Below are 12,663 nucleotides of genomic sequence, written 5' to 3' on the forward strand. Positions count from 1 at the left end.
TCATTAAGCCCATAATGCGAGGGATTCCTCTAGTTCTACAAGTCCCCATCACAACAATGCACCCATAGGCATAAACATGTGCATTCATAAACACAATATAAAATCACCAATGTCTGCACAAAAACATGAAAAAATCCCCTGATTAATATAGTGTGTGTGTGTGTGTGTGTGTGATTATACACACACATGCATATATATGTTCTCCAAATTGGATAGTAATAGGTGCTTAGTACTTCACATTCAACTTCATTTATCAAATGACAGAAGTTATCAAAACTGTGCTTGAATGTCAAAATAGATATTTGTTTTATGTGGTAATTGAAAAGACACCAGCTGGAGGGCTTCTCTCAAGTCACCTTTATCAATTTCATTGAACTAATTATTTCATTCCCTGTAGAGACTAGATAACTCAGTTGATAATGTATTGGACAACTTGGCCAAGGGTCAGGAATTCAAATCCACAGCTGGTGTTTTTTGTTTTTTTTCTCTCCCAGCTCAGAACAAATTCTACATTTCCTTGTTTCACTAGGTGATCAAGAATATACACCATTAAAACCTGAGAATGTTATCTGAGGAGAGATTTATCATACATACACTTTGTGTAACAAAACAGCAACTAAAAACTAGCTCTTAAAGAACCTAGCAGGGCTCCAGCCATATATACTTCTTTATATGTTTGTGTCAATATATCTCTTGGCATATAGTGTAACAAAATAATCACTACATGGTTGGGATGGTAGCAGCTAGCCCTGGTTTGATTTAGTGATTACATAGATGAAAAAAGAGCATGATGTGTGCCAAGAGAATTTAAACGTTCCTTAATAACATAAATGCTGTTCAGCACAGCTGATGGGAATGATACTGCTGGTAGGTGCTGAAATTAATATAGTGCAAGCTATATGTAAAATACAAATGTCTGTCCGTCCGTATGTAAAATACAGACGCACAGACATGATTATGTAGTTGAAAAGTTCACTTCCCAGCTATGTAGTTTCAGGTTTGTTTGGTTCCAACTGTGCAGCAACTTGGGCAAATATTTTCTACTCTAACCCAAGGCCAACCAAAGCTTTGAGAGTGGATTTGATAAACAGAAAATGGAAGCCCCTTGAGTATTTGTGGTGTGTGTGTGTGTGTGTGTGTGTGTATACACACACAATGTGTATGTGTATTTATGTATTTGATTACTTGTATGGTACAATACATAGAATTGTGCTCAATTTCTCCTATCAGCAAATCATCCAGTCACTTTGCAATTTAGAAACCATGTGAAATAAGTGACCCCTCATTTGAAAAGCTGGTATGGTTTAGCATCAGGAAAGGCACACAGCTCTAAAACAATGCCTCAATTATTCGTCCAACCCTTGCAAGCATGGAAAAACAGTTGTAAAATCAACAAATGAATACATATATAATAACAGATATTCATTTTTCCCTCTCACATCCATCCATTTTGTTTTTCAATACATTGTTATATCAGACAAATCTGTCAGAATATCTATCTTAAGTGGTTTCTAAATTCTAATGATTCTTCCATGATTTCTAGTTCTTACTGTTGGTCTAATTGTTTTATCTAAACCTAACTTTTGATTGGTTTTGATCTAGATCCCATTTACCCGTTTCATTTACATAATAAAACCACCAACTGCATCATCACGCATTCCCTTAAAACAACAAAGTGTTTCCAAGTATATCTACGATGACATTGTTTTAGAAAAATGCCTGCATCAATTCTACTTGTTGCTGCTTAATGCAAAATCAACCCTGAGAAAACCAATGGCACACAGGCAGGCACTTAACTCAGTGTTGTCCAGAAATCCATTGCTCCAGGTATACTATGTCTCTGACAAGAAATGAAAGGTCACACTGTGTATGCCAATATACATTGGTTTATCTTGTGGAGTACTATGTAACAGACAAAAACATGTTGGTATGACTGCTGTTGTTGCTTGATTAAGTAGACCTTTGATCAAAGGCATACCAACCATGTCTCATCCAATCTTTTATTAGAGTGTGATTTGGAAGGAGATTTGGTTGCTTTGGTGCTACAGCAAATGCAGCAAAATGGATTCAAACCACAATAGTTGTTCCTTTGTATTAATTCTTAGTGACATGTACCCCAGTGCCATGATTGGGGCTGATGAAGTTATCAATGCAGTGCTTATTTTGTGTTTATGTGCTTATTTTGTGTTTATGTGCTTTTTGTGTGTGTCTGGATTGAGGAGGAAAACTACTGTCTTTAGGATGGCATTATAAACAGATGTTTGAAGTATTTGTGTTAAGTAATGGCAGGAAATACGAGAGCTGAAAGACTCTACTTAAACAAAGTGTACCCTCATACAGACATTCTTTCAGTTTGAGTTTTTTTTTGTTTTGCTTTGATGTGCTTTTTACTGAGGTTGGTTTGTAGCGATAATCAGTGTGCAACCTATAAGGATATTAAATGTACTGTTTGACATTGCAGTTTGCTGGATTAGGGACCCAGGTAGGGTTTGCATGATCCACAATGAATCCAATTTATTGTTTATACACTTTAAGTCACCACATTTACTCAACATAAAACAAAGTTGTTTTCTTGTGTTGGCCAAACGTAGTGACTGTAAACACTGTGCATTTTTAGTATGTCTTCTGTGTGCTCTCAATGTTGTAGAAGTGTAGCATGTAATTTTCAATAGTTTAGTCTTCTATGTGTACTATATGTCTATTTTGCTGAGTGTAATTGTTGGGTGTAAGTTATGTCCTTGCGAATTCATTTGGATCAGGTTTCTAGACAGTTGTTGTTGAGTTGTAGTCATGTGGGATATATAACTGTAATGTCATCTCTGTCTGTTTTTTGGGAAGGTATAGGTAGGTCATGTAGCAATAAGTTAAAAAGACAGAGGACATAACTTTTGTTTAGAAAATTGTAGATATGTTATTGCACTGTATATATGTGTGTATGTGTGTATGTGTGTGTGACACCTGAGAGATAGTTTTGATAGCCAGTATTTTGTAATGTTTAAAGTATTGAATATCTTGCTAAGTGAGTAGTGAAGAAAATAGTTAAATGCTTTGCTGATGTTCGTGGTCATTAGAATGATGTCTGTGTCGTTTTTCTTAAGTCAATATGTAGTTTTGTATAAGGCGTGTGTGAGAAGACAAGTGATTGATCGCAGTAATCTGAATCCATGTTCCGATTTTTAAAGAGAAATTTGAGTTGCTTATATGTAGAAGGAGACACTTCAATTAAGTTTTTGATAATATTCAAAGGCTGAGTTTTTTAATTTTTTTATAATCTGTCTTTTTTATCCAGTATTGTTTTGTATGGTTAACACTGTCAACAAGTGTCAAAATTCTTTCCCGTCCTCCACAGTTTTTAAGTATATGTTTGAAATTTTACTGAGCTTTGAAGATTTTGACTTAGTGGGTTTCCCTATTGGTTCTCTGATGCCCGATGGAAAAACACAAGTCCAGTTCATGGACCACACATAATTTGCATTTTATCTTTCCCTTTTTTGTCTGGCTCAATACCGTGTTTTTTTCTTTTGCTTAATTGCTTTAGGCACCTGCATAGTTGCAAGCAAACTATCCTCTCAATCTCTTACCCTTCATTCCGTCAAATACCTAGAATGTGACAGTTTCAGTGAGAGAGGGCTGCACCAGTACACAGCTGGTACTCATTACAGTTGAGTAGGCAGGAACAATATGAAACGAAGTTATTTACTGAAGGACAAAACATCTCCCTCAATCCAGGAATTGACTCCACAATCTTATGATCATGAGTTGAATACCTTAACTACGAAACCACACAACTACTGTTCAAAGTTGGCAGTTTTAGCCTTACATGATGAAACACTTTTCCACCAAGGTAAGCATAATTATAAATTTAACCATAGATTACAGAGCATAACAGAGTGAGAAAGCATGTTTGCAAATTCAATCTTTGGTAATGAATTTTAAACTGTTTTATACCCAGTTTTACCTGTAATTAACACTAAGTATTCGGCAGTACCAGGACAATGCAATCACCACCAATATTGCTTAGTTATTATGAAGTTTAAAAAATTGGAAATTAAGGTAATGTAAGAACATGCAAGAAGAAGAGGAATTTCACTGGACAGTAGTCAAAGTACAAAAGTAACAAAAAAAATTTCTATACTGCTGAGGAGACGGGGAAAAAGTAATCGTTAAATGGTATAACAAATTAGGCATACTCTCTTACAAGACTGGTAGATGTTGCAAAGAGAAGAGATACACCAGGAGGTGGGTTCAGAGTCGAAAAGTGTCAAAGGGAGGTTTATTGATTAGCGGAACAAACATATTGTGGATTTTGTTGAGAATACCGATGAAAAAAGGAAATGCGTCAACCCAAATATGAAAACAACACTTCACAGAAAAGTGTATTGGAGATTTACAGAAAATTGAAGATATAAAATGATGACAAACTGAACCAGAAAAAAAAAACCAATTGCTCTTAAATTGACAAACCTGGGTAAAATAAGAAGGGAAGACTCAGCAATAATAAAGTAATTAACAAGGAATTTGATAAAATAAAGATAAGAGAATATATAGTGATGAACAATATTGTATAGCCGAACACAAGTTCTAACTTCAATATTATGTTTAAGTAGTGCAGTGAACTAGCAAAATCATTAGCATGCTGGGTAAAATGCCTAGCAACATTTCATCTATCTTCACATTCAGAGTTCAAATTCTGCCAAGGTCAACTTTGCCTTTCATTCTTTTGGGGTTGATAAAATAAGTACAGGCTGAGTACTAAAGTCAATGTAATCAACTTACCCACTCCCTTAAAAATGCTGGCTTTGTGCCAAAATTTGAAAACAATATTTTGTTTAAGTGAAACATTTAAATAGAAAAGAAAACCATGAACCAGTTGGTTGTTGACAGCTTGAAGTTTACCTACATTAATGGAAAAAATAATTTGAGTTCTATAAATTAGCAGGTTTTCGTATCATTTTACATTTTTCTTTTCTTGCTACATAAGAAAAGTGCAAATAGAGACAGTTGTTTAAATTGTTAAAAAGAGTACTTTATAAATGGTGCCTTTTCAAAACCAACCACTTAACTATGAATGGAAGATGTATTCTATTGTACAGCTTAATGGGTTGAGTAGCAAAATAGGAACCAATTCCAGCATGTAAATATTAATAACTAATCCAAGAATATGTGAATGAACCGAGTTTTTCATAGATCATTTAACCAGTAAACACAGCAATTAAATCTCAAATATAAAGCCCAATCATCTTTAGCAATGACCAAACAAAGATGTGAATTCTAAGACCAACCAACACATAATACTATTGCAGGGAGTCGTGCAAATGTTTCACAGTCCCAGCAGACAAAATAGCAAACTTGTCGCTTCAAAGAATGGTCAAGAAAATGCACTGAAAGAGCCAACCCACCAAGCAAAGCTCATTCACATGTATGGCAATTTGTATGCCAAACAAACTGAGTAGAGAGATGGTACAAGGGCCTAGTATGACAAAGGTTTCCACTGTTATAGGTTTGAAAAGAAATTCATTGAGAGAGCAGTTATTACTTTGTCAGCTTGCAATCCTCCACCAATCAGGTGACGAAGACTGGATCAGACACCAATTTCACAAGGTTGCTACTGGAGAAAGTATCATTGCAGATGAGAAACTTGCTGACTCAGAATAGGAAGATTATGACACTGTCCAGTCATTTGCCATTCCCATAGTCTAATCCCATCAGCTCTGATTACAACAGAAAACTAGCTGTATCCAAACCACATTTAATATCATTGAGGGTGACATATGGAAGGAAGCTGCTGGAACTGAAGCAGCATGACAATGGGTGACATATGAAAACATCTACTGCAGGTCCACAATGATGATGGTGCCACTAAGAAATACATTGCTCCAGTCCACTCAGCTGGCAAAAATGAGTAGTACTTGTATTTCAAAAGGACCAGCCTTGTCACATTCTGCATCATGCTGAATCTCCCTGAGATCTACGTTAAGAGTACACATGTCTGTAGAGTGCTCAGCTACTTGCACATTAATTTCATGAGCAGGCTGTTCCGTTGGTCGGATCAACAGGAACACTCGTCATCATAACCAACAGAGTGTCAGTTAATTTACATTGGGTACACAATATAAAATTCCCACCTAGTTCTTTTCTGTATATTAAACATGGCTTCTTTATAGATAAGAGTGTTCTGCACTCTCCCTTTGCTAACCAAAATCTTTGTCATTGATAGGTTCACATTTAGACATCTTCATTCTAAGTTCTGCTTCTATATGTTATACACCCATAATTTACATTGGGTACACAATATAGGATACCTATACATTCCTTTTCATGCCATGTAAAAAGCACTGATATGGGTACTGGTGTCATATAAAAATACACTGATGCTGGTGTCAAGTAAAAACACTCAGTACACTCTGTGGAGTGGTTGGCATAAGGAAGGGCATCTAGCCATAGAAACCAAGCCAAAACAGACTATGGAACTTGTCAAGCTTTCCAACCCATGTCAGCATGGAAAATGAACATTAAATATTGATGATGATGATGATGATGATGATGAACATGTTACTTCAAAGATGGCAGAGTTCCATATTCTCTCTTGCAAACCAAAACCTTTGTCTTTGCTAAATTTACTTTTAGGCTTTTCAATCTTAAGTCCTGTTCTTCCATTCTGGACTTCTCTAATTCTTCAACTAATGTGAACTAAGTCGTCAGCAAACAAACATACCAACAAACAAATGGTTTTCAACCCCTTTGTTATGATCTAGAGAAATATAATTAACAGGTGGGGGATGAGCACCAAGCTCTAATGAACACCTAATTATAGGAATCAAATAAATTCCTTCCTGAACTCATTACCAACTTCCGCCTTGCTGATAGTTCATGCTGTACCTAGCTGACACAGCTCTTAAAAGCTATTCATCTATATCAAATTTTCTCAGCAACCACTAGAATAGAGTGCAAGGTATCTTGTCAAAGGCATTCTCCAGATTTAGTTAATAATGGCTTGCTCTTAGCTTAAAAACATCTACAGTTGTCTCACTAAGAATAGAGTACTTGTTTCCTGCCTTGATATAGCTCCTAGATGTAATAACCGATACGTTTTTCACGAACTTACTGGTTTGACTTCAAATCCTGCCTAAATCAATTTAGTTTTACATCCATCCAAAATCAATAAAATCAACTATGAGTTACATGAATAAGTGCTATATTGGGTCTATGAGTCTTCATGAAGCCATTAACGATTAACTTTATCCCTTAGTCTAGCATTCATGACCAAAGCCAGCAAATAACAAAAGCAACAAGTGAATATATCTGATATTCCAACTGAAAACAAGTAACTTGTATACAAGAAATATTAAAACTATTTTAGAATATGTCAGTGCATTGCATGGGCACAGTTGACTGACTCAAAGCAGTAAACAACTGATTGCATCAGTAATAATTTTGTTTTTAATTCAGAACAAACCAATCTCATTTCTTCAGTAGAAAGGTATCAGCTGAGATATGTATACATGGACAAACACATTAATATACCTATTATATGCATAATGAATAAAACAAACATGAAAATGAAGATTATTATGATAAACATTGACTAATTCTGAAAGACATGCTTTCAAGTGAGATAACCATCCAATCATAAAACCTATGCACCAATTATATATGCACTAATGGGTATTGAGTGTTATCTTAATGAGTAATTCCGTTCCTACTTTGGATAGTAACTGACCAACCATTTGAGGGTAAACACACAAGATTAGCACACCAGCCATGCTAGTCTGATTAAAGACTTCACTGCACAATCTAGTAAACAGTTTTGTGACATGGATGCAACTAGGGTCAGATTTAGGCCAACAGATACCCTAAGCACAACCCAACTATGGTGCCTTCTCTATTCTTCTATTGTTGAAGGCATTAAGACAACAGTCCTGAAGGTGAAATAAAAGTTTTTAAAAATTGAACTTCCTTCCAAGCCTCCTCTACAACCATATCAAATATAACTTATTTTTTAATTCTATTTAACACTAACTAGCAGTAAGTAATACAAGTAATTTACTTATAACTACGACAAGAAAAAAAATACAAATTTCCAACATTTGATTCTTTTTCTAAATAAACTGTTCTAATGTACTAATTTAACATTTGCACAATGATAAAAAATAAAACCCGTGTTGTCCTAAGTACATATTTTGTTTGATTAAACTCTAAATGTAACAACTGATAATAGTGATGATAGCATTTATAAAGAAATCTATTTGGAAGAGGTCACCCTTCACCAAGTTAATGTGAGCTCTGCATTACAAATTAATGAAATACCTTTGAATTTTATTATACAGCAGCTGCTTACAACAGCAGGTTGTTTTTATTAACACCCCTAACAAAATTATGTAACAGGATATGAATCATCAACCTCTCAATTTGTTATCCAATATCCTATTCATTCAGCTGTCCACATTCTCAAATACCAATTCTGATGAGACTATTAGTACTATGTTTTCACTAGACTCTAACCATCTCAATACTCTTGAAGGCCTAGGGTAACTAATTCAAAGTCAGTAGCAACCTTTCACTAGATATACCAAGCTTCAGTATACTTTAAGATCACATAATCATGCAGTGTTTAGTGGTGTGAGAGGTAAGTAAGGCTGAACATATATTACTTCTAGTTTGCAATCCAAACTATAGTGATTACAGACTTTAAAGTAGTGGCAACTCAATATTTTAAAGTCTAGAATGACAATTGATGCTGTAATTACTTTGATAGGGATAGGTTGTTTTGTATTTGTCTGAAATAGATGGAAGAGACTGGATTTTACAATGGTAGAGTGTTGTTGATATACTCATATGTTTGCCACTGGTCCAACATATAGTAAGAGCCATGGAGTTTAAAATAGAATGTGCTATGGACAAGTGGGTGTTGCTGTTTCACTCCGAGTCAGCTCTGATTGACAGCCTATGATCAAAGATTTTCAAGCACCATGATCATCTGGTCTTTTAAGTCAAGCATAATGCATCTAGAATTATTATTTTTTTATGTCCTTTTTTTATATCTTATCTTTCATGTGATTTAAGGCAATTTGGTTGTTATTTCTATTAGATCGTATGACATTGTAGAGACTTTCTCATGGTTTTGGAACTTGATGCAAATAAGCTGAATATGACCCAATGGATGTGCAACATTAATTTACAGCCAATATGTGAAGGAAAGTGATCTATGCTGGTATAAAAATATCTTGCTAAAAGGATAACATCTAGATGAAAGGGTGTTAGATATTGGTAATGAAAAATGGCCATAGCCGTAGAAAAAACCTAGGAAAGCAAAATGGTGAGGATGATAGAATGTGATGTTATTTCTAGCAGAATAAACAACCATGTAAGGGCCATTCTTTTGCTCACGTGGCTTTGTATAGTTTGCTATGGTGCAGCAAGCACTTAATATATTATGACAAAACAGGTTGGTTACAAGAGAGGCTAAGAGACAAGTAAATGGCATTAATGTAGTTGTCTTTTAGTTTGGAGGAAACGGTGATAGTTGGACATTGTGCTCCAATTGTGAATTTGTTGGTTAACTCCTCTTTAACAAAAAAAAATTATGAACTACAGAGTAGACTTAAGAAATTTGGTAATCTGGCAATTACATCAGTAGCATGAAGAGAAACGAGAAGTTTTGATATTCATGCCTTTATTATAATTACTAACAACATAAATGATATAATCTTAGCTGAGACTGGAAACCCAAAAAGATTTGGGTTACTGTGAACTAACAACAATGAATAAACTGTTTCTTACACAGGCGTAAGTCAGAGATTGCGACGATCATGTCTTTTCCAAGGGCATGAGATACGTAAATGAATTAAAATGGCTTCAGACGAGAATTGAAACAAAAATAGCGTGGCTAAATTTAGACAAACACCGAGATGGACTTTGCCAAAGGACATAAATACTTGGTGGGGAAGTATCTCAGCAAGTAGCCCAGGAGGCATCCTAATTATCTAGTCATATACTTTGAAATTTAAATATAAGCAACGGATTCTGTGCACAAGTGTATGTGTGTGCGCGCATATTAATCTCTAAGTAACAATAAAGAGAGGTAGATCGAAGACAAATAGAGCAAATTAAAAATCCTGTATAATGTTTGTGCTATCAGTCAATAGAGTTTTAAAAGCCATTTTAAAGGCCATCTCCATTACCAAATGGCCTTTAAACAGTGTTTAAAGAACGTTACGCAAGACTAGCGAGGTTTGAAACATCGAGAGTCTATCACAAACAAACACTATCGATTGTGTGCGTGAGGCACTGGTTCGAGTTTTTGTAATCTTCAAATTGCTAAATAGGCTGAACGTAACAATAAATACGCCCTTCATGTGTTATGTGCGGGTAAGAGTTTATTGCTAAACATGTTTTTAAACTTGTTACATTCAGCAACAACAAAACAGATCAATGTGAGGTTGATTATTCTGAAAATGAATAGATATTATTTTTGTTTTAAGTATTACTGCCACTTCCTAGCTTCTCTTCCGCGATTCAATGAGCTAATTTACACACTAGCCAACTAGAACAATAATTAGAGAGGCGTGGCGATGGTAGTGGCAGCGACTGATGGGTGAGGGTGGACTGTCATTGGTAGTAGCTAAAGGGAAGATGAGGTTATCTATATAATAACGATTTTTGTTCAGAGGTTCACGACCACAAATGTATAGCTGAAGAGGAATTAGTTTGCGTGACGTTCTTGTCATTTTCTAATGCATTAACAGAATGAAGAGCAGTGAAATTAACTTTCAAATTGAGAATAACAGAGAAAAGAAAAGGTCTTTCGAATTTCATGCCTAAATTAATTAAGAGTGATAGAAGTGATGTTGATATTTCAATCTTTTTTCCTTGCAAATCCAAAAATACAGAAATTCTGTCGATTATCTACATCAACTCCGCCTCCTACCCAATACAACGGTCGCGTGTGTGTGTGTATGATAATTCTGACACATACTGGATGATATTTTTCTTGTATATTCCAATACTGACTTACGCAGAAAAGTACAGCAGATTAGATTTATACGAAATCAAAATGAGATGAGGGTGTAGTATCATTACCCAGGATGTATAGAGGGAGGGAGTTAACGATACAAGTTCGTATATTAACCTCGACATTTCAACACATTCGACAGTGTATAACCATTCTCCAACTTCACTAATTTTTCAATTAATGTTCCTTCTGTGCTTGAAATGATCTGTTCAAAACTCTTACGTATAATATTAGCCTGTTATAGCGTGTACATAGAAGTACTGTGATCGACTCTTCACTAAGTATAGATATGATTGGATTTTACAGCTTGGATATGTATGAATACAGTAAGGAGGAAAATCGCTTTTTCCTACGAGTAAGGAAAAGAGCTGTCACCTGTACACGGAGCGAACCAACAGAAGACAAAACAGAAAGCAGGATTTTAAAAACAAAACGTTTATACATATTGAAAGAAATGGAAATAAACAGCAAACAGCAACAGTGGGAAAAGTGTTTCTAAAAACAAATATATGTATACACACACACACACACACACACGTGTGTGTGTGTGTGTGTGTTTGAGTACTGCGTGTATGTGTATACGTGTGTGTGTGTGCGTATATGTGTATACGAGTGTGTGTAGGTGTGCGGGCGTGTATTTGTGTGTTGGTGTATGTGTATACGTGTGTGTGTGTGTGTGTATGTGCGTACGTGTGTGTATGTGTATACGGGTGTGCGGGCGTGTATTTGTGTGTGTGTGTGTGTGTGTGTGTCATAGTTAACTTACCTAGAAGTACACGCAAATGCTTCAATCTGGTTGGAGGATCCTTTTTGTTATCCAACACTTTCTGCGCCGACTTCTTAATATCTCCATGGGCGGCTTTTCTGAACATGTACAGAGCCGACATCTAGCATTTAAGATTCACAATTCATTTTTCATTGCAATCACTAGGCGACACTTTCTCGCACTCCGACAATAACAAATGGCGGCCTATTTATATGAGCATGCGCAGTGATTAGAGCCAAGTCCAGCAACTCTTGTTGCTTCATGACTCAAAATTCCTTTTTATCTAAGAAAATTTTTTAGTTTTTTTTCTCCAGTGATTTTTTAGAACGGTAATGGAATTATTTTTCTATAATTTCTATAATTTTTTTTATCGAAATGTATGATTTATTTAAACAAATTTTATTTTGATAAAGTTTGTCCCTACAGTGATAAGTCCCGTAATCCACAGGTTGTAAAAAGCATCTTTAAGAACTTTTTCAAGCCTTATCCAGAGGAAGAGGTGACACCAGAACTGCAACCTAACAACCATTTGTTAATATGAAAATGACGCTACAAGCAATAATGGGTTGTTACCATTATGAAATACATAATTGATAGCAAGGATCATTTGAGAGATGTCTTGGATGTGAACAAAATTCAAAGATAGTAAGATAAAAAAAACTATCAGACTCTAAACTGGTTGTCCAGTACCCTATTGATTCAACTGTCTATGCTCTACTATTAGATATATAAAAGCAATTATATCATTAAAATATTTTAATGCTATTACTTATATCCAAACTATAATCAGAAAATATTCTTTTCTACTCTAGGCACAAGGCCTGAAATTTTGGGGGCATGGAGCCAGTCGATTAGATCAACACTAGTATGCAACTGGTACTTAATG

General features: G+C 35.3%; 1 protein-coding gene across 1 annotated transcript in view; it reads right to left on the reverse strand.

Annotated features, from left to right (window-relative positions):
- Positions 1-11,992, reverse strand: part of LOC106883134 (ral GTPase-activating protein subunit alpha-1) — a 294,566-nt gene extending 282,574 nt beyond the window's left edge. Inside the window, exon 1 of the mRNA XM_052971984.1 lies at positions 11,778-11,992. Within this exon, the coding sequence (XP_052827944.1) occupies positions 11,778-11,898 (121 nt within the window). The 5' untranslated portion in view covers positions 11,899-11,992. The remainder of the gene's footprint in view (positions 1-11,777) is intronic.
- Between the last annotated feature and the right edge of the window lie 671 nt (positions 11,993-12,663).

The sequence above is a fragment of the Octopus bimaculoides genome, chromosome 11 (genome assembly GCF_001194135.2).
Source record: "Octopus bimaculoides isolate UCB-OBI-ISO-001 chromosome 11, ASM119413v2, whole genome shotgun sequence".
In the NCBI taxonomy this organism is placed as follows: domain Eukaryota; kingdom Metazoa; phylum Mollusca; class Cephalopoda; order Octopoda; family Octopodidae; genus Octopus; species Octopus bimaculoides.